The sequence below is a fragment of the Trachurus trachurus genome (assembly GCF_905171665.1).
Source record: "Trachurus trachurus genome assembly, chromosome: 18".
Taxonomy (NCBI): domain Eukaryota; kingdom Metazoa; phylum Chordata; class Actinopteri; order Carangiformes; family Carangidae; genus Trachurus; species Trachurus trachurus.
This window is the reverse complement of record NC_139909.1, coordinates 12,396,685-12,420,341: the sequence shown is the minus strand read 5'-3', so window position 1 is coordinate 12,420,341 and position 23,657 is coordinate 12,396,685. Positions and strand designations below refer to the sequence as shown.

Sequence of the window (23,657 nt, the reverse complement as noted above, 5' to 3'; positions counted from 1 at the left end):
AGACAGTAATACTAGAACATTACCTTACTACCAACGTACCCACTCCTCCATTAACTAGGTGTGCAACCAATCTGCCACAATGGGAACCATTGCGTAAATGTGGTAAACGTGGTAAACGCATAACGCCACACAACCAATCCATTTATATTGGGCCGTAAAGTAATCACAGTCACACAGCGGACAGTAAATGATATCCCAAAAGGTTTCTCCTAATTATGACCTGATGTGTTACAAGCTGCCTCGGGCCTCCTCCTCTGTTTATAAACTAACATCACTTATTGGGTTTGCTCAAGTTTCCTTTTGGGACACTACGAGGAGTGTGTAAATAATCCAGCCATTACTCCGGCCACACATTGTTCACCAACAGCAGAGGTGAAAAGCTGCCAGAAGCACTCGAGAGCAGCTGAGCCCTCCAGGGATGCTGCTGGCAAAAACCTTGTTTTGTCTCTCTCCTTCGTCGCCTCCCCTCCCTACAGTATGTTTTTTTTTTCTCTCTGTCATGCTCGATGGATGAAATCAGCGATTGCATCACTGGAGTCATTTTGGTAATTGCAGCTACAGCAACAGCTTTTTTTTCTCTCTCTCTCAGGCTAAGAAAGAGGCTCAGGAGAAACAGTGTCAATCTGTTTATCATGAAAAATGTGGAGCCTAAAACCCCCTCGACACAGCCACAGTGCAGCCGCTCCTCAGCTGGTTGTACTATGTTGTTCACTTCAGCATAAAGGAGAAGATAATGTTAGATTTATATGTTTTTCTATAATGAACTGCAGTTTCTCTGTTCAAGAGGACGGGGTTAACATAAAGTTGTTTTGATTTGAACACATTGTCAGACTGAATAGTTCGTTGTTAGTCAGGGCTATAGAGGTTTGTTCCACTTGCCTTCCACATCGCTATCTCTCTTTAAGAAGTCCTATGATTCAACAAATCATATCTGCAAAGCTGAAAATAAACTGCATCAAAGAATCAGGATGGTGCTGCATGATATATTCACAGATTTTCAACTTGGGAACAGGTGCTAATGGGTTTTGGAAAAAAAAACTAAAACGTGTCTGTAGAGCCCTTGTTGAACTGTATTTTGATATTTCCAAGGACCAGACCTCAAACCTTGTCCTTTGTCTGTATCGGCAGCTCAGACTTTCTTTCACTCTCTTTACCTTTCGTTTTTTTTTTTTCACCTTAAGCAACGTGCAGGTTGACTTTTTCACCACAGTATGTGATGTTTCTATGACAACACACAGCTCTGGCTCTCAGTTAAATCTTTAAAGTTCAGAAAAACACGGAATAACACTGTCTCTAACCTGGGTAGGTGTTGCTTAATCACCACAATCATCCGGACGACAATCGCGTCGTTACAGCAGAGGAGCTCAGGTTGACAGCACCATTGAGCAATGCTGAACAGCCGGGTTCGTCATAATCACAGTGTGGAAATTGAATGCGCTAAAGGACATCCAGGTGGGTGGAAGCCGCTCTCTGGGGTCTGTGATCCAACAAGAGAGAGAGGACCAAATCTCTCTGGAAGAAAAGACATCATTAGTACCCAGTTGTTAGACTCTGATCAGAACAAGGACTCCTTTTGAACAAAGTGAATTTAAAGTAGCGACGGAAGCACAATGACTCAGTGAAGAGAGAGGGGGATTATGCAGTGAAAAAGACCAGATGTTGACAGAGGTTAATGACGCTTTTTATACAGAGCGATACTTTGAGGGCAGAGTGGCAAAGGTGTGACAGAATAAAAGCAGAGGAGGAGCGAGGAAATCTGGTGTTAGAGCGTGAAAGCCTTTCAGCCTTCTGCAGAGAAACGGTGATGTCAGGGAAGGAAGGAGTGATCAATGTGTGGGTGAGCGCTAATGGAAGTAAAGTAGGGATTGTGCTGCTGTACACGAGGGAATCCAGGTAAGGCACTTTAGTCCGGCAATATCAGGAGCCAGACGGACACTTGTGGGGCTTAAAGGGTTGTTCAGACACCAACACAACCATGTTTGAACCGTTTGAACCAGAAAAGCAGCAACAACCTGGTGATCCTTGTTCCTTTGCTGACTTGAAGAGGAACTATGCAAGATTTTTACCTTAATTTAACATCTTCTGAGTAATTGTGATGGTTAAATGACTTGTTACAGGCAGAATGGGGACTCTTTGCCTTCCACATAGCATCCCTTGGCCAAAAACCAACCTTGTAAAGATCAGAGCCTCCGACCCGGTGTCCCAAATCTCATCTCGGTGGCAGACACACCCCATAATCCGTAATCTCTTGTTGATGACAGATAAGACTACACAAATATGCACAGTGAAACATATATGGTATATAATGTTATCAGCCCCCTTAGGGATTGTCTTCTCACCGTCCTCGTTGAAAACGAATGCCAACAATTGCCAGGGTAGGGTTAGCAAAACAGCAAAAAAGCGACCGGACTTGAATAGTTTCCCTTTAGTCTGGACGTTGCAGGTCAGGTCACTTTACTCTTTGTCTTTGGCTTGGGAAGTGCCGATGTAGTTGTTGTTGTTTGCATTATGGACTAATTGGACAATTGAAATGGCCACATCAGGGTTCGGACAAGGTAATTGGATCGTACTAGGAGGAACCGATTCCTGTCGATGTTCCGCAAGCCTTAGGAGAGCTTTGTGGTACGAGAAGAAGCTGTGCATTTGTTTCCCGATTGATGGGCTCAGAGATGTACGTAGATGGCTTGATTTTCATTTTTTCTCCAATGAGGATTAATTTCCATTTTTTGGAAAAACCTGTGCTGTACGCAGAGTGTCCAGATTTCAAACATGCATCATCTTAAGGCAAGTAGACGTTGTCCTTTTCACTCTGCCGACCATGTGTCTCCAACCTGTTGATGTTATTTCAAAGGCTGATGTGAGCAGGATGCCTGAGATTGCTGGTTGCTGCCAACCACTCATGGTTTTCTGAGCTGTGCAGCAGATATAGAAGTGGCTGGAGACCTTAGAAGAAGTGGAGTGGTGAAGGTGGTAAGCTAGGGTGGAACAGGTCTGTCGGCATTTGCTTCATACGGCCGTCTGGGTGTGTTCCCAGACCGTGTGCTGGCTGCAGCCAGTAAAACCCTGGTACCAGCTGGTGATCTGTCGGCCTGAGCCAGACGTCACATGAAGTCAGCGTTTCTTATCATGAACGTGGAGTTTGTCTTTCTGCCTGACCTGACCGTAAATACTCTAATTTTACCTGATATGAGGTTAGATATTGACTATTTATATCCCAGCCTCATTTGCCTTGAACACCACCTCCTGTTTTATTTACACATGACTCACAAAGCCATTAAATTGCACTTCATTTACTGTTAAACCGAATGTGGCACAGTTTAAAACGACATAATCCCCCTTTTATTTCTCAACCTCGGCCTTCCTCTGGCTTCTTTTGCCGCCAGTATTTTTTTTTTTCGTTATAAAAGTCGACTCCAGAACATTCAGTCTTTTTATTTCAGTTTAATAAATACTGTCACCGGACTGTATGTGGAGACCAGTGGAAATCTCCCCCCAAAACAGATGGTCACTCGGCTCAGTTGTGTTCAACAGGGTAGAGAAATAGCAGACTGACGTTTCAACCCAACTGAGGTGAAACTCAGATTGTTAACCACACACTCATAACACAAATTTGAGTATAGGGTTTCGTGACAGGAAATTGTGAATGTCAATAAGCAATGGAGGGGAGGGAATCAAATATGGGTGAACCAGCTATTTTGCATACATATTTTATAGATACATGTCTTTAGAAAACACAAGTTCTTTCCTGTTTAGCAATGTTTCACCACAGTGTTGAAACCAATTTTGTTATTGGTGTGTTTTCTGTTTTGCCTGTTAGCTATAGAGCTACATCCATAAAAATAGTCACAGAAAAGTTGAAAACCAAAGCAAAACCATGTTAACAAACACACTACACAGCCTTAGTGTTAACACAAGTACAGTTCCCCTAATTGTTGGGTTTGGTGGTTGAAGCATGAAGGGTTAATAATGGCATGGAGTCAGCTGGTAAGCCGCGAGCTACAAGTTGAAACACTTATCTTTCATTTAGTGTAATTATTAGATTAATGGGCGTCCGTCCATTCATGATGGATATCCGAGGCAGTGATATCCTCAGAGACAGTGACACAGATCCCAAAATATGTGGAACATGTCTGTGTTCACAATCGACTGAGTGGTGTGTAGGAGCTCAGGTTTGAGCTTCTCGTGGAAAAACCTTTAACTCTCCAACAGCGATATTATGATGTGATAGTCAAACCAGTGGAAGCAGATTGTTGTGGTCAGTGGTTGGACGTTGATAAGCAGGGAGTTGTACTTTCCTTAGTGCTGCAAAAAAGTCATGGCAGCATTGTTATCTGATTTCACCACCAACAGCTGTATTTCAACAAGGTCCGAACAGTAGTCCACTGATATGAAATCCATTAAGAACTGATGGCATCTTGTATTAAACTAGTCATAGATGTATCTAACAGCTGGACAGTGTCTATATGGCATGACAATGACATGAAGTGATGATGCACTGAGCCTCTAAACATGGTATGTTTCAGGACGAATTGAGTGAAAGTAGGCCCCGGGCCAAATCCCGACAGTGGATTTGTGTTGTGGTGTGTGCGTGTGTGTGTGTGTGTAATCCAGGGTTTATAATCCCAGTCTCATGCTGCGGCCGCTGCATCGCCGCCAGAGACTCACACACCTCCTTCTCACTCACCACTCACCCCTCTGGATTATATCCTCCCCTGCCTTTGTTGTCCCTCTGTCTCTCTCTCTCTCTCTCGGTCATACATCTGTCAAAAAAAAAAAAAACCCCGTAGGCAGCTGGGAGTAAAGAGGAGGAAGTGGCAGCGTCTGGGTGTGAGGTTAAACCACATTTCAGACTCGGGTGTCTTCACTCGAGGGTTTTTCTACACGATGGGCATCACCAGGGGTTTCTACTGTCCAGCATCCCTGCTCCTTCATTTAAAAAATGCACATCTGAATTGACCTGTAAGAGAAGAATAACAAACCTGTGGATCAGGGCATCTGCAGGTTTCTGTGCTGAATGTGGTCGCACTTAATTTACATATTTTCATTTTTCCACATACAAATGCTGTTAAACTGCAGGCGGCCGTTCCACGTGTTCGTTCGACCGGGGGGGGGGGCGGCGGCGGCAGCGTATGAGTATCGCTTTTACCGTGCCCTGCTGTCATGCTGTCATGCTTTCATGCATGCGCGCTTCTCTCTCTCTCTGTGTGTGTGTGTGTGTGAGGGCTAATAACGGAGACGCTATTGCGTTGCCGAAAGCCGAAAAATCTATTCATGGCGGACGTAATTTATTTGTGGCATTAGTGAACACCTCGTCGGGCTGTAACATACAGTAACAGGGCTGGCGTCGGCAGCCTAGTCACAGCCACAACACCAGCTAAACGTGTTTCCTCAAATTTGAGGCGGAGTGGCCATCCTGTTTACCACAGAGATTTTGTGTGCGGTCATATGACTACCTGGCTCCGTCTGATTGGACGTCGCCAGTGGCTGCATTTGATTGGTGAAACACTGTCATTTGACAGAGTATCTGTTTGAAGCAGCAAGCCAAGCGGCTTCATTAAAACAAAATAGCGAGTATGTGTGTGTAAAATCGCCAAGAAAACAAAAACATCGCCGGTCGTCCTTCCAATCGCCGATAGACGATTGGATCGCCAATCGGCACAACCCTAGTTCTGTTATTATCTCATAGCGCGGTGAATGTGCAGGTCACAACTTGTCCACGACAGCGTTTTGGAGTTGTTGGATTGTGTATTTGATGAGTTTGATAAGGGAAATGGGCCAATTATGGCAATGGGCCAATTTGCCAAAATGTTGAACTATCCCTTTAAACATAGAGTTATGTTTGGACATACATCAGCTCTCAGGTGTGTTTCCACATTGTTTTTTTATACAGTGATAGATGTAAATCTGAGGGTTCGGTCCACTGAGCTCAGACTACACTCGGTAAACACAACAGACTGGTCCCAGTTCAGCAAACACAGCCTGGAGTCCTGTCCTGGTTATTCATGAACACAGTCGCACAAGAATAAAGAAATTTCAAGGTTTTCTCATGCACACAGTTTGGTCCCACCTGAATAGGGAAGTGGTTTAAACTTTTTGGATCTCACGCACACACTTTTCCGTGCACTGATATTGTGTCAATTTCCCCTTAAATCCCATGGAAAGGATCAGATTACCGTGCTGGTCTCATGTAAATTTGGCGTCACACACTTCCTTGAAAGCTGATCTTGATCCAGATGTTGAGGAGGAGAAGCACAAACAGTGCAGTGGTTTTATTGACCGTGATTTGTTTACACCAAGAAAAAGTGCATAATAATTACAACACGGCTCGTATCTTTAAATACTCGGTAATGACTAGTAAGCCCCTGGACAACTGGGGCAGGTTAAATGGGGATTAAACTTGATGGAAATGTGTAACAGAGTCCTCATTCTGTGCAGCCCACAGCCAGCCAACAAGTTTGTCTTATTAAACAAACTCTTTTCCAGCGCTGTGACTCAGTCGGGGCCCTGCAGCTGATGAGCGCCGGTGGAAAAACGTGGCAGGGCGTGTCCAGCTGAGGACTTGAAGATCCAATCTGACCCTCAGCGGGGTTCATCAACATGTAGAGAGAGGAATTTAAAATCATGTTTGTACTTTATTCACATGGTTGTTTCTTCTTTTAAACCACGATAGAAGATAAATGAGCTCTGCTGAAGTAGCTGCAGCTTCTACAATATTCTTATATCAGGGCTGCATGAGATGTTCAAACATCATATTGTGGATCTCATCAGTCAGATATTGTGATTGATAAATGCAGTTTCAATTGGAACAGTCATTTTTGCTTTTTATCTTTACTTAGAAAGAATAAATAATACTAAATAGATGTTATTTTTGTTATTTTCTGGTACAGAACGAACATGTCCCCTTCACGAGTTGAGAACATGACCTCGGTCAGGGCGTTTCTATAGCAACACAACATTTGCGGTGCTTAAAATGCACAATTATGTTGTGACACATTTTACTTTTAAGACATAAAACATAAGACTGTTTATTCATCCCACACATGGGAAAATTGGTTGTTGCACTAGCATCGTAGCATACAAAGTAAAAAAAAAAAAAGTAGAAAAACATGCAAATGTGCTAATTTAAAATGATGTAAAACAAACATATAAAGAAAGAGAGAGAGATACAGACATTCTGTGCAGTTTATGCCAAATTATTTAAGTATATACTGTTATTTACAAAAATAGAGTAAAAATTCTATTTACACAGTGGTGATAATTGTAAGGTAGAAAATAAAGTATTGCACAGATGCAAGGTGCTGTGTAGGGAAAGGCAGTTTGTACACAAACTCCTAAGGGAGACAATAAAAGCAATTAACTAATTTACTAACTAAATGGTGGTGTTGGACATAAATAGGCCTAAATAAATAAATAAAATTGTAAAACTGTATAAATACAGCCTAAATATTGGAATGAAATCCTGTAGATGTGTGGCTTGTGCAAAAATGGCAGAACAAATGTCTTTTAATCCAAAAAAGAAAGAACTCTTTGCAGTGTTTGCTAAACCTTTTCTCAGATGCACCATCGACCACTGCCTCTGTCTTTAGCGGTGACATCACATCGTCGTCCATCAGGCTCCTTCTGGACACTCTGATGACATCACTGTAAAAACCTCCTGGTATCATTTCCCCACTGATCAGTCTGAGCTCAGAGGCGTCGGCGGTCCTGACCCGTCACGCCGTCTACTCGCTGTAAACACCCACACCGTTCCCCCGACCGACTGAAGCGCTACATGCTAAAGCTAAAAGCTGCGACCTCTCGTTCCTGAGAGTATCGATCAGTTTCTGTCCTGTTTCTCAGAGGCTTTACACCGAGCTGCTGCCGTGTTATGTTGTTACCAGTTCTCTGTAACATGTTTTAAGTGTTATTATAGTCAGTGTTGCTGGATGCTATTTGTGATCTGACAGGTACAGGCAGGAAGAAAGATAAAACAGAAAAAAAAAGAAAAGAAGGTGACAAAGCCTGAAACGATGAAAGCAGAAAAAAGAAAGAGAGAGAGGAGGCTGAAAAGATGAAAGTGAGCAATGTAAGAGTGGGCGAGCGCGGGTAAATAAAGGTCACCGGCGGGGGATGTTCTCAGAGCCATATGTGCCTGGGGTTTGACTGACAGGTCGTGAGCTGCCATATATTTACATGGGAAGGTGATTATTTTATATTGGAGGGGAGAGGATGAAAGGGAAGGGAAATTGGCTGCTGATGTTGATCTTTTTATTTACTTATTTATTAATTTATTTATTCTCTTCTTCTCCTTTTCACAATTTATATCTTATTTAACTCTCTACTTCTTTTTGGCTGCTGTATTGCGACGTTATGTCTTTCTTGTATTATGCTGTGTCATGTCTTTATGTTTGCTTTATGTTTGTCACTTGTATTGCACAATTTAAAAGAATAAAAGAAGAGCAGAGATATTTACGTTCTCTAGACTTTATAATATCTTGAAACCTTCAGGAGTGTGACCTCGGATAGTTCCTGTCAGGGGTTTTGTAAGAGTTAATGTGACAGGAGGCCACGCCCAGTTTACATTTTTCTTAGAGCTGGTGCTGCAGTTGAAGCGTGTGTGGACCTGCAGAGACTCAGTGTGTGTGTGTGTGTGTGTGACGGGTTGGCAGGAGGTCAGGACACAGATTTTGGTTTGGATTACACACAGCGTCTATAAAAACACTTCTGTTACTGTAAAATAACACACTCACACGCACTCAACACACACATACACATATGCACACACACGCTCATAGATTCCCAAAATGGCTTATCTTGTTTCCACGGTGACTAACGCTGAGTTAACATGTGTAGTTTTTCCTGTGAATTAGGCCGCTCTCTCTTTCTCTCTTTCTCTGTGAAGACGTTTCCCTTCTCGAGAGCTGCAGCTAAAACCAAAAGTAATGGATTGATCAGAAGAGTGAAAGTGAAAACAGATTTGACTCCATACCTCAGATTATATTTGAGTCAGGATTCTCTGAACTACGAACTTCCCTGTAATTTCCTCTCTCTCTCTCTTTGTCTGTCTCGCTCTCTTTGAGCTGCGGGGCTGAAATGAGCATCAGATTAAGACTTGTTTTTCTCATTAAATTCATGAATTGAGACCCGCTCTGGCCAAATGAGTCGGAAGTCGCAACTTTTTATTTTTAGATAAGAAAATAAAAAATCCCAATCATTTTTTTTAGCTTATTTCAAAGAAATCACACTCAAAAACAATCTCCCAAAGTTTCATAGTCTAGATAATTGAGAAAAGGCACGTAAATGATGGTTAAAGTTTAAACCAGAGACGTTCTATATTGTTTAAATGCAATTTTCTCAGGTTTTCAATCTGAAAAAGAGAGTGGAAGACCATAATTCAAATGGCCATATCTTGAAAACGATCCAATGTATGACTTTGACTAGGGTATCATTTTAAATCTTATTTCTCCTCTTTCCATTGATACCAAAATCTCATTTTTAAAATGTAGGTACAGTAACTGTGACTAATTTTGCTGAATCAGGTCACAATATAGTTTTAGGCTGTAACACGGTGTCAAAGGTTTTGCGGTATCTTTCTTTCAACGGTTCAGTATGAGAAATGTCACCAAACGCCATCAGAAAGTCAGTCGAGTTTGAGGCAGGGATCTATGCTAAGTGAGTTAGCCTGAAACTTGTCTTTAAAGCTCGTCATAATGAGAACATTTACAATTTTGATGTTTTTGGCCCCGGTCGGTCCTTTTCATTGTGCAGGTGGAGGCTGGTCTTCCAGTCTGCCAACATGGTGTGAACCTTATCAGACATTCCTGTTAATATTTGCAGGAATTTCCAGGATAAACAGTGGGAATCAATGAAATTCTGCACAGTCCATTGAATCCTGAGCTGACATTGAGGTCAGATCGGTTGTTTTTAGTGATCAGCTGATGATGCACCTCGCTGCCTCTCTGCTCTGACCTCCTTGTTTACACCACAACTACCCCCACAGGCCGTGTTGATGGGGGCTTGTTGTTGCAGGACTGAGTGATGAGCTGAAATAGGATCCAGAAAAAGTTCCCTGTAAGTGACACAGACTCACATTTGGAGGTGTATTAGACACCTGATATTACAGTGAGGAGCATAACTAAGACTTTTAGCCGGAGTCAGTGTGTGTGAACTGATGGCAACATGTCGTCTTGTCTTTACAGGAAACGGTGTGTGGATGTTTTGGCGTGTGTGGGCTTGTGTGTCTGAATGAAGATCATATAGAGTGAGCAAAGTCACCTCCTCCACTCTATAAAGCATTAAAGCTGCAGTGCACTTCAATTTACGACTGTTATCATCGTTAATCTGTCCTTTTTAATTGCTGATCGTTTTCCGCTGCAACATGATTTAAAGGATGAGGAAGAATAAACCAGCAGCTTTGAACAGACACCATTATAATTTCATTTAGACGCATAAAAAAGGAGAAATAAAAGAAGAAAGACAAAAACAACAACAACAACAAAACCCAGGTGACGAGACCCTGTCAGACCCTGAACTGTGTCTCTGATTGTTGTCTGACCTCCTGTCAATCACAGTCCCAACTCGTCCAACTCGTCCAGCAGTCTCAGACGTGATGCCGCGTCCAGCAGACAGCAGCATCCAACCCTGACCACTGCCGACCGATCCAAAGCAGCAATAAATCCATCGAAAACATTGTCACTTTTCATCGGAAACAGTCATAAAATACTGAATCTGCATGCGTCTCTCTGCATATAAAGTCCTCGGTGTCTCTGGGGTCCTACACACCTTAAAAACAGGGGCAGAAACTCAAACCAGCTGCAGGTTTCACACTTCCTGCACAAAGACTGAGATGCGGTAGAAAATTCTTCAAATATCTCTGTCAGTATGAAGTCTGGTGACTGGAAACTGTCTTCAGGGTGAATGACCATAATTTAAAACCTTTTTAACAATGCAACAAACCTTCATCCAGAAAACACATCTGACAAAGGAAATGTTCTTTATGGGGATTTACATATAAAATCAGGATTAGCTCAGCAGTCCTCAACATTTGATCTGTTTTGATTTGGTTATCAAATAAATAAATAACATTTTGCACAAATGGCTAAATTCCAACAAACATTTAAATTATTGGTTTCCTCACTTGAGACATTGTTGATTTTTCACGATAATCGTCCCTGAACTTAGAAAATACTGACATCTTGTCATCTACCTAGTGTTATAGTGTTAAACCATTAAGTATCACAGAGATTTCCCCGCACACTGACACACTGACAGCAGGAGGCCGTGTGTTGTGTGGCCGACGCCTCGGTGACGGTTATGAAACTCTATTGAAAACAGTTTAAAATAGACTCCAGCTGTGCGATGAGCAGATGTTCACATATCACAAGAACTCATATTGGATCCTGGAGAGCTGCTTCTTCAAAAATCTTGTTAAAAAATGAAAAAAAAAACAGTTAATAGATATGCATCAGTTGAAAAAGTTAGAAATGAATCATCAGAAGAAGGAGGGGGAGAAACCAACAGCAACAGTGAGAACAAGAGGGAATAATAAACCAGAGCTTTAAGACACAACGACATGAAAACTAATAACATGTAAAAGTTTTATAACTGAGACGTTCTCAGATGTTAATGAACCACAAAGGCCTCAAGACTTCCTCATTTATCTTCAGTCTGAAACCCTGACTCACTGCTCTGGTGTCAACAGTGCAGCAGAAACCACAAAGCGTCGTGTCGGAGACCGAACTCGACCTCTGGTTCTTCAACAACGAGCCTCAGAACATCTCTCTCCCCGGCGCTCGGAGCTTGCGAGGCCTCCTGAGGTGAAAGACAGTTGACGAGCTGTTGAAACAGTTTGACACCTCCAGTCTCTCTCTCGGCCTGAGTCTCAGTCGGAGGCAGCAGCCGGTAAATAGAGACTCTGTGTCTGTGGTGAGACAGGAAAACACACAGGAGACCACGATCTGACTGTAAACAGGTCTGTTCGCTCTGACACTGCTGCACTATTTTAGACACGGGAAAGGAATTGATATATTGACTCAGAACTAAATATGATAAGGCACACATTTGTCTTTATCACTGTCAATTGTGTAGATAAGATTATATTTTTTAATCTTTACAACTCACTGTATTGTAATGTGCATGTTGCATGTGCAGCTAATGATTGATTAATTACCTTAATTTCCTATTAATGTTGAGTTAATCTGTGAAATGTCTTAAATAGAACTGAGGGACAGTGTTTCCAGTTTGTTTGTTTCTATTATTCACTTTACTGTCATTTATGACAAGAAGAAAGTCGTCACATCTGGAATCAGGAAGTGGTTGGTGTTTGTGCGACCCTGTGAATAACACAGGAAATACCCAGTGAACTAGATCATCATTACAGCAGGAAATGGGGAAAACTAATCCCAGGTCAGTTTTAGACAGTCTCAGGTTTTCTAAGGATCTGTTGAGACGATCAGAAATATGGAATAAAACCTTTTTAATTGGTGAGGTTTTAAAGCAGTAAACTGCGGCCAGCTTTGGAGGTGATGCAGTGTAAATCACAGCAGTTGGAAAACCTAAAGTCATTTATCTTTATTGTTTTTGAAGGAGCTAACAGTTTAATGAATGAGACATGAGATATAAAGTTTATATTTGAAGCAGTTTCTGAAGCGGCTGCCACTCAAAAAGGAAATACATTTAAATTATGGCAGAAATAAACCAGTGATAAAAAAAAAAAAAAAAAAAAAACCAACCAGGACTTAACGTCTAAATCCTGTCGGAGGAAATAATTCCACTGGAGCGACTCGTGGGCTCGGTCAGCTGACCTGCGTGGCCACTGGGAAAGTGAAAGTGAGCAGTCGGTCTCCAGATGGCGTGATCAGCGCCGTCCCTCTCAAAGTGTGAAGGATTACTGCAGGACATCGCACTCACACTCCTCATCTGTCAGAGCAGCAGCGCTCAGACGGCTTTAACCAGTTCAAACCCTGCGTTGAGGTTGAAATCCTAAAGATGCAACACTGTTTATCCAAATAGATTCAATAAAGTTCCAGATAAATAAGGTAAAATGTTTGTTTAACTCTTTATAATAAAAGATAGATAGGCTATAGAAAAGAAAAGGAGCATCCTTCACTGTTCATTTCATCACTCCACCATAGAAACTCAGCTGGTCTGTCCGGCCTCCCCCTCTTCCTCCTCCTCCTCCTCCTCTCTCCAACAGCTGGCCTGTCCTCCTCCTCCTGTTTACACTACATCAGCTTCATCACATGAACAGCCTAAGCCATCAGCTCACACACCGTAACAGCAATCTGGCTATTAGTATTAAAAAAAAAAGAAAGCATTTTTGCAGATGCAGAAACCACTGGGGATTTTGTTCCCCCCTTACAGTTCCTATTAAATCCATGCATTTTGAGAAACAGTGACACTTCCCCAGCTGTGCTCTGAAGATCAATTTAAAGATGTGAGTGGTGTGTCTGCAGGAGTTTGAGTGACCGAGTGTGTGACGTGTGTCAGGTTCAGGATGATGGTGGGTGTTGCGCTTGAACGTCTGGCTGCTGGCGATAGTGGTGGTGCCGCCTGCCAGCTCGACTCTCTGACCTGTCGTCATATCAACCTCCACACACACAGTCTGAAGGCGCCTGTGTGGCGAGAGATGGCATGAAGTGAAAGCTGCTTGGACAGAGGCATTGTCCCACTGACCGGTGTCTCGGTGCTCGAACAGTGTTGCAAATGAATGGAATATCATTTTTAACTTCTAAACTTGAAGACTTTACAGACCTGAATCATATCAAACCTAAAATACATAAAAAAAGACATTTGCACTTTGTCTGCGGGTGATATTTGTAGTTTTTAGAGCTGGCCATAGACAATAAGACACTAATACAAAGGATAGTTGTATTTAATTTGTATCTATGTGATGGTTTTGCACATTTATTGCAAGAAATGTTTTAAAAAATTGCACACGGATGTTTAAAGTGTCTATGCAACAGTTAAAATTCATATGGAAGCATTTTATATCATAACATCAATATGTTTTATTCATTTATTCAGTGTGAATACAGCTTCCTTCTCTTCTATCTCACTTAACACTTAAAATCTGCTCAAAACGACGTTAAACAGACAGTTTAATAATCGTATCTGTGTTAAATGTAGGATTTAAAGTAAAAATCCCAACCATGCCGTGTAGTTGGCAGTAATTTAGCCTTTTTTTAGATATGAAGTACCTCATCAATTAGGATACTTGTTAATCCAGAGGGGCTGTTATGGGATTAGGGACTAGGATTAAACTCACAGACATAATTCAGCTCGCAGCAGGTCAGTTGGTTTTTGTCACAGAACAAAGATCCAGGTTATGAATCATTAGATAAACCCTCAGCTCTGACCGAGACACTTTCATTTTGTTCATCTGGAAAAATATCCCTCAATTCTTCCGGACTGACTTTGAAAAGTCAAATAAAAGTAAAATACTATGACCCCATGGTATTTAAAACCATAAATTACAGTGTAAAAACCTCATAAAGTAGGTGCACGCAATAGGCCTTTAAATAAAAGTCAGTTTTTAAAAGAGATTTAAAGTTTGTTAATGAGCTCGATAACCTGCGGTCCACAGGTCGGCCGTTTCAGAGTCTGGGGGCATTGATAGTAAAACTCCTGTTCCCCTGAGGATGAACCAGAAACTAACAAATGTAAAAATGTGACATATGTGAAAATTTTGTTTAATAATGTAAGAGTAGCCTGGATGAAACCAAACAAACAAAAACAATTTAATTTGGCTTTGCAGATCAGTCTTCACAAACTGGTTTGCCTAACGTCATGACAACAGCTAGTGGCCGCTGCTAGCAGCTTTTGTTTACGTGCAACATGGCGACCACCAAAGAGCAGCCATTGTTCGATTCAGTCATGGCTTCGATTTTCAGAGACTGTAATATTGACTCTGCACAAAAAAGATAACAAAAACCTTAGCATTAACATTAGCGTTACGTTTTGTGTCGCTCAGCCGATTTGTTTGAGGTCCTTCCAATGTCGTACAGAGGCATTTTTATCGATGTCCGTTGGTCACGCCTCCTGGGGGTTTGAAGACCTGTGCTCAATATGAAATGAGATTGCGATGCGGTCTGGTGTTAGCCAGGCTAGTTTGTGTTTCTCTCTGTAAATTAGATGAGTTCTTTGTGTTGAAACCAGTGGGTTTTCATACACACACCTTTTGCTTCACACTCTGTCAGTCCAAACACACACACCTGGTCTGTGCTCTTAGCCCTGACAGCATGTCTGTGTTCCCTGTGTGGGCATGTACTCTGGGTTATTTTTAGCCTCTTCTTTCTTACTTCTTTTGTCTCTGCTGATGCACTGATGTGGCAGCTCCACAGTGCAGCGTTAATTCACAGATCCGGCTTTCTTCTTTTTCTTCTTCTGTGTCATTCACAGAAATAGAAAAAACAGTCCCACTGCTTTAAAAAAAAAAAAAAAGGTTTTTGGATCTCGATTCAAAAACATTTTACAGATTTGTTTTATTACTCGATGTTTCCTGTTCCTGTCTTTACCGCTTGTTACCATAAAAGTAGCACGAGCTGCTGCCTGGTTGTTGAGTCCTTCATTTTTTTTTTTTCTGTTGGACTTGTTCCTGTGGATAAATCCAGGCTGTGGCAGGAATATCCTCGGTGGCTTAAAGTGGTCCGCAGAGATTTGCCTACAACTGAGCCGTGGCTGCATATGTGTCTGAGTGTGTGTTGCCGTCTCGCAGGATTTGGCGTGAAGAAGCCCAGATGGAGACAGTGGAGCAGAATATGGTCTGAATTCAAAGCAGACGCACTAGAGACTCTAGGAGCTCCGGATGGTTGAAGACCCAGAGAGTAGAAACCCATGTAGGGAGACGGGTGACTAGAGGACATGTCCCCACCCTCTAAAAAGTGAAGAGGTGAAAAAGAAATTGAAGTCTGATGTTGGAAAAAATGGCTTTTAGTCGGTGGCGTGTTGTTTTACGGTTCGATGGTTTGATCAGATTTTCATGGTCAAAGGTCAAAGTCATGGTGACCTCACAAAACACACTTTTGGCCTTGTGAACTTGATGTCTCCAGAGATCCTCAAGGAAACCTGAACTCCAAAATTTGCCGCAAATTCCCAATGGAACCAAAGGATGAACTGATTTAGTAAGTAAAATATCGTATCGCCGTTTCGTCCACATGGAACCGCCGTTTCTGGGCAAACTTAAAACTTGGTCTGATGTTGGAAAAAATGGCTTTTAGTCTATGGTGTGTTGTTCTAGAGTGCGATGACCGACAAAAATCAAAGTCATGGTGACCTCACAAAACACGTTTTGCCTCGTGAACGTCTCCAGAACTCCTCAATGAAATCCAACCTCCAAAATGTGCCACAAATGCCAAGTGGGACCAAAGGATGAACTGATTTAGGTTTTGCAAAAAGTTCTGTGTCGTATTGGCGTTTCGTCCACATGGAACCGCCGTTTTTGGGCAAACCTAAAACAGTATTCCTTGAAAACGGGTCCCAGGGCGAACAAATCTCAAAATGTCAACCCAGCATTTTCGTGTAGACAACCAATACCCAACTTTTGTGAGATGATGATGACATAGTCCCGCTTCTGTAACATAGCTATAACCTCCAGCCATCTTGCAAGACATTCCTTGGCGAAACAAAAACAATGGCAGCAAACGGTCATGGACAAGTTTGTATACAGCACGCAAGCTTTATAGCGCATGCTCCACGTCTTCTTTGGTTGTGGTGTGTTTGTGTGGCAGCGTTACAGCACCACATACAGGCCTGGTAGATGTATTACAGTGGTTCGAGTTGTTATCTGTAGTTTCTTTGTGGACAAGGCTTTAGATGGATAGATGTAAGTTTTCATGGTCAAAGGTTAAGGTCGGTGTGTGACCTCACAAAACAGCTTTTTAGCTAAAACTCAAGACTTCACACAGCTATTATGACAAAATCTTTCACAAATGGTTCAAACTTTATAAGACTCTGTAACCTGGAACTAGTCTGAGTGGTGGAAGGATACGACCACGAGGAGTTTGCACAATCCATAGTTGGAAAACACTGATGCAAATGCTAATATTAGATTAACATTTAATGTGATGGTTTGAAGGTTTAAAACCATCTGTGTTTTAACTAATAACACAGTGCACATGAATTAGAAAATACAGCTGCTGCTCAGATTACAGATGATCTCAATGAGTTTATGTCAGGGACCCAAATGTGGATCTTCCAGGACTTCATTAACACCAGCAGCTACACATTATATTATTAATGAACTGAGTGTGAGACAACCTGAACCAGACAGAAATAGGGAATAACACTGACAGTAACACTGAGTCAAAGCCTTCACACACACTCTCTCCATGTTATCAGTATTGAAGCATCTGCGAAGTGTGTTCTCTAATTTTGACCCCAGCTTGACTCTTCATCTGACGACACACACACACAAGGATGCACATGTGGATAACCCTCGATAGCTTCAGCTAATTGCATTTTGACAGGAGCCTCTTATTACAGTTCGTCCAATTACACGTCCACCCGAGAGTCTGCAGTGAGTCTGCAGCTCCGCCGCCAGCGGTGACTGATGATTACCATCACTAATGATAATTGTCAGCTCAACGATGAGAACAGACCTGAGAATCTTGACCTGCTGATGAGACAAGAAGAAGAAGAGAGTACAAGCGTATTTATGAGCGATGTGAACAGGAAAACATGTTGAATAGAGTTCAAGCTTTTGAATTTTTATATTTTAGGTGAAGTTTGTGTCTTTGGATGATCTAAATGATCAGTCAACTGTGTATTTGCCTTGATAATCGCAGTTTTTTCCACAATAGTTACAATAAGGCTTTTTTACTATATTGTGCCACCAGAGTGTCAACTAGTGTAAACTTACAAGTCGTGGACTTAAATCACTGTAATAACGGTAAAAGTGATTTGAACACTTTTTTTATTTTTTATTTTTTACAGTTTTCTACCTTATTTGTTTATAATCCATTGTCATCCGCCATCTTTGCGAGTGACGTCTAGTCACGACGTCAAAAACTCACTTAAGTTCAGGGGCCACATGCAGCACAAATACTGTAGTGGGCCGGGCCGGTAAAATAACAGCATAATAAACTATAAACAACGAGAACTCTAAACTTTTCCTTTTGTTTTAGTACATTAACATCATTTTACAATATATTATATTATGAACAACTTGAAATTTGGATTTTCACACTTGACAAATTCATCCCGCAGACCGGATTGGACCCTCTGGCGGGCTGGTTTAGGCTCGCGGACCACATGTTTGACACCACTGGTTTACGGCTTTTATCTGGAAAAAATAAGGGGAAAAAATCAAGTTTAATCAAGTTTTTTGTTTGTCTGTCATGGATTGACATTTGCGGAGGTTGTGCAGCAATTACTGAATATCTTGAAAATGATAAGATAAGATTACTTGGAAAAACGCTAAATTTGGGCCTCAGTGGTAGCCAAGTCACATCTGACAAATGGGGCCGATAATGTCGTCAAGTATTATCCGAGTTGTTGTTGTTGTGTAGTTCACAGCAGCTAAGAAAACAGGCAGAGGTTTGTTGCAGATGAGGGCTGAGTGCAGACTGAGGCGGGGCTGATTTGCATGAGCAGATACTAAATAAAAAGGTGTCGAGTTACATCCAGATTATTTCACACATACAAACACAAACCTGGACAGAGACAGAGACGTGTCTCCAGTCTCCAGTCCCCTGCTGTAGAGATGTTGTTGTACCAGAGCTTCACCGGCCTGCCACTCATCTCCCTGCTTGATTTGAATGTTTTTCTTTACAGAGCCAGTTGTCGTAGGGACGTAAAACCATGGTGTTGGGGTATGAATGTGTATTTTCTGATTGAAACGCCATGAAATAGAAACAATATTATATCTGCAGCTGGTTTTCTGGTGGGTCCAACACCTGTGTCTAGTGTGATGTCTATTTCTCTGTTTTTTCTTTCACATTCACTTTCTCAGTCTCTCGGCACCAAACTCCATTACTCACCTCTTACTTTGACAGCAGCAGGTGAAAATTGCGAGTTTTCACTTCTCTGTTCGTCTTTTTTTCTCTCTCTCTCTGAGATGATGAGTGTGTGTGTGGCTGTAATGTAAAGCCTGGGAACGTCGAGGGATTATTTTTTCTAAGTGATCGTGGAGCTACAGACTCTAGAGGAGGAGGAGGAGGAGGAACCATATGTTCTGCTTTACGTGTGTGTGTGTGTGTGTGTGTGTGTGTGTGTGTGTGTGTGTGTGTGTGTGTGTGTGTGTGTGTGTGTGTGTGTGTGTGTGTGTGTGTGTGTGTGTGTGTGTGTGTGTGTGTGTGTGTGTGTGTGTGTGTGTGTGTGTGTGTGTGTGTGTGTGTGTGTGTGTGTGTGTGTGTGTGTGTGTGTGTGTGTGTGTGTGTGTGTGTGTGTGTGTGGAAGCGGTTCAGTTGATCAGTCGGCTGCATTGAAAATAGCTGCTGTCCTGGTTTTTTTTCCCTCTCTTTCGCGCCGCCCTGATGGCGAGCGTCCGCGATGCTCATCTGGGTGTTTCTAACTGGGCCAGCTCCAGAGTGAGTCGCAGCAAGGACGTGGATCCATGATGGAGACACACCAAGGGGTCAAAGGAGCTTTCTGGGCCTCATGGGCTGTGGTGGAGTTTAGTGTTGCACTCATTATTGAAGACTGAGGCTTAGAATGAACAATAAACAGTGTTTGGATAGAAATCAAACTTCATTTCTACAGCACTTTTCATACAGTACAATTTAAAAAACACCACACCAACCCATATGATCTGAAAACAGGAACTGAACTGAGGAAACACCAGAGGTAAAAAGAGCAGAAAAACCAAGTGTAAAAGACAATTAATAAATAAATAAGAAAGGATAAGAAGCAAACAATATGAATAGAGGAAGAAATGAATACATAAACAACTAAATGAAATAAAAACTGATTAAAGCAATAAATAAGAAAGTAAAATAATACAATATGAATATCTGTAACCTGATTCATCTGCCTGCTGAAGACAATGAAGGACTTTACAATAAAGAATATAAAATCTAGGCAGCAAAGACAAAGAGTTCAGTTCATTAGTGGTTTGTAGAGGAAGTGAGTAAAGTGAAAACGGAGAACAGCAACACGTCTGAACCAAGAAACTGAAACAAGTCCAAGTTTCTGTCTCTGGCTCCATGAATCCATGCCACATGTAACTGAACAGGTTTATAATTGAACATGATCTTGAAGGATTATCACTCATTCATTTGTGGGAGACTGTTTGAAATATTTTTCGCTTTTCACCCCAGACATGAGTATTAAAACTGTGGAGGAAGGAGAAGTGGACTTGGTTTCATGCTTTAGTGACTTAGTTGCAAATCAGTTTTCAAAGATAGAATAGACTGATAAAAATACATTTTAACAAGTTGTGTTGAGTCTGAGTGAGATTTGACAACGTGTGACTTGATTTTATACTACTTCTTTTTTCTTTTTCTTTTTTTGAAGTGTTTTTCGGAGGAGGAAGTAATTTGAGAAAAAGGTCTCACATTTATTTCTGGTGCAGTTTTAAGCAGTAAATTATCTTAAAATACCTAGTCTGTGCTGTATGAAATATGTGCTAGTAACAAGACAACAGTATTAGAATTATTCACTTAAAGCAGAAAATGTCTCATAGTTTTTACACTTTTTATAATCTTGAGTCCTCTGTCAACCTCAGCTCTTCCTCCCTGTCTGAGTAGGACTGTGAGTGGAGCTGCTCTGTCTCTTCATAACAGTAGAGGACACATGTATCGACTGTTGAGTGGCATAACTGACCTGCAGCAGAGTGATAATGAAGACAGTGAGGAACTCGGAGGAAGGAGATGACAGAGAGGGACCTGTGTGTGTGTGTGTGTGTGTGTGTGTGTGTGTTTCTGTGTGTGTGTGTGTGTTTCTGTGTGTGTGTGTGTGTTTCTGTGTGTGTGTGTGGTGAGCGAGGCACCACTCACGCTGTAAATCCTGTTATGTCACAGATTAGCAGCGCGCCATGCAGCGATGAAAAGGAGGAGGGAGGGAGGAGGGGAGCAGGAGAAGTGAACGTTCACTTGGTGACCACGAGGATTACAAACGGCGCTGTAAAAGCACATCCCATTGGTCTGATTTTAAGGGATTAGAGAGTTGTGAGGCGACGTGTGATTGGAGGACGGAGGCCTGACATCTGGTTTGGAGTGAGGATGTCAGGAAGGAGCAGAGACGCCTCACACCGGAGCTGCTGCAGGTTGGATGGAGTTAGGTAGAGATGACAGGAAACACGGAGGATGTTCAAGCCCCCTCCAAAACAACACAACACACACACTTTCTTTCTCCTTCTTTTCCTTCTTTCTCACCTCTCTCCTCTTCAGTCTTGACTTCATCTGTCACTCACACAGCTCCCCCTTGTAGACACAGAGCGACACTGCAGACCTACAACACATGAAACTGAAGAGTCAGTGGAGAAGTTACTATAAAAGTTATAGTGAAACTTATTTTTGAATGACGTAAAGTGCTTTTCACGCTAAAGGAAACAATTTTTTTTTTTTTTTTTCAAGAGTTGTGACTAAATGAGGAAGAGAATTAGCGTTGTCAGCACTTTCATTGTAATTTTCTATGGTTTCTAAATTACAGTGGAAACTGTTGATATCATGGGAAAAGCAATCAGCTGCTTAAAAGAGTCTCTCCCATATACATGATTATACAGTTTATTTGCTTAAAGTGTGCATTTTTGGTCCTTTACAAAAAAAAAAATAATAATAATGGGAAACAAACATTTTAAATTGTTCTGAAGTTTGGAACAATGTCCAATAATACCAAATACCGTATATAATTAAGAGTTCAACTGGTTATCAATGGATGATGATATATCAATCATCTAATCCACTTTAAAGGAATAGTTCAACATTTTGCAAATTGGTCCATTGCCATAACCCCTATAGTTTTAGCAGTAGGTTTGTTACCTTTAATTGTCGGTGCAAGCTATTTTTAGAACGGCTGAGCAGAGCTGCGAGCTGCTCAGAGCTACGCTACGGAGGCTAATGGGATTTCTTGGTTTCCCTCATCAAACTCACCAAATACACAATCCAACAACTCCAAAACATCCGTAGCGTAGCTCTAAGCAGCTTGCAGCTCTGCTCCGCCGTTCTAAAAACAGCTCGCACCGACAAATAAAGGTAACGAACCTGCTGCTACGACTATAGGGATTGTGGCAATGGGCCAATTTTGACCAAAATGTTGAACTATCCCTATTATACCTTTGCAGTATCATTTATTTTAAGGTGGTATAATCGCCTTGAGCTCCACCTATAGAAAAACCCTCCTGTTGGGCTCCACAGTCGTGAGTGATGCGTTCGTTATCACGAGCTGTTGATTAAATATTCAACAGTCTCTTGTGTGACTTTGTCTCCATTATTTCAGCATCTTCAAAGCCTCTTCATTTGAATAGCAAATCAGGTGAATTGGAGATAACCCCGGTGACCCCCCCCCCCCCCCCCCCCCCCTCCCCCCCCCTCCTCTCTCCACACTGTGTGAGCTGCTCACAGTTTAGTTGTGTCCATTGTCTCCTGTCTCTGCTGTTTATCTTGCTACGGACTAATAGTCTAATACATTCATCTGTCTGCTGCATCTCTGTAGAGATAATTATAGACAATTACTTCATCTCCGTTGGCCTCCGTCATTAAAAGATGTCTTTTTTCTGGCGGTAATGCAGTGAAAAGCAAAAGTAAAATCAAAGTGCAGCTATAAAAAGGAACATTTATATTCTGTCTCAAGGACTCATCAGGAAATATTGTCGATTTTAGTCGCATAAATGTGTGTTTTAATGGAGAAAGACTGTTCACAATAGACCTTAACAAGTTAGTGTTGGCAAAACTTAAGTTCCCATAAGTGGATGTGAACATTTTCATGCTCTCAGGTTGGAAATAACATGAAGACCTCAGTGTGTACCAGTATCAAGGGGTTGGTTTTAATGTGGATCTGAAACTCTTTTCTGATTGGCCAACACCAAACCCTTGGATGGTTGGTCCAGGTGGGCAGGGCTTTGGGGGCAGAGATTGCTTCGTTATGACATCACAAAGTGTTCCCTTTCCCTCCAATTTCGCTTCCTGTCCTCAGTGCAAAGTAATGATGAATGATAACACATCTGTCACATCTGTCCACCTTCCACAATCGTTGTCTCTTTGTCTTTGCAGATCACCAGAAGCTGGAGCGAGAGGCCAGGATCTGCCGCCTGCTGAAACATCCCAACATCGGTAACTAGTTTAATTCTCCCACTCACCTCTGTCCCTGTCCTCCTCATGGTGTCATACTGGTGTGTATATCCACGTGTGTGTGTGTGTGGTCGGCCGTTAAAGGCTCTGCAGCCGTAGAACATGTTTAATATTTAAAAGTTTTCCTCCTAAGTGCTTTTTGACAACACACTATATATATTGTATGCACTGTATTTATATAATATGTATAGGTGTCTTCTGTTCTTCATCCATTTGACCATCAACCATGTACAGAAAAATTATTTTTAGTAGACACATTGCAGCATCGTCCAAAACCACAATGACGATAATATATGGTGTAATTGGAGCCTCTGTTCAATTACGGGGGAAACTTCACTTTAAAAAAATGATGGGGAACCTCATTAAAAGTTCAATAACGTGCGTCTAGAAGGATTTTGGACCTGCATGGAAAGAAAATGCAGCCCCCTCCCTCTCATTTATTTGAATGAGGTC

The 23,657-nt window shown here is 41.8% G+C and overlaps 1 protein-coding gene across 2 annotated transcripts in view; it reads left to right on the top strand.

Moving 5' to 3' along the window:
• The window catches only part of camk2d1 (calcium/calmodulin-dependent protein kinase (CaM kinase) II delta 1), a gene marked incomplete at its 3' end in the record, with an annotated part of 71,292 nt that overhangs the window by 12,451 nt on the left and 35,184 nt on the right, over window positions 1-23,657 (top strand). For both annotated transcript variants that reach the window (XM_083992689.1, XM_083992690.1), the window contains exon 3: window positions 23,127-23,186. In XM_083992689.1, coding sequence (XP_083848815.1) covers window positions 23,127-23,186 — 60 coding nt within the window. The remainder of the gene's footprint in view (window positions 1-23,126; window positions 23,187-23,657) is intronic.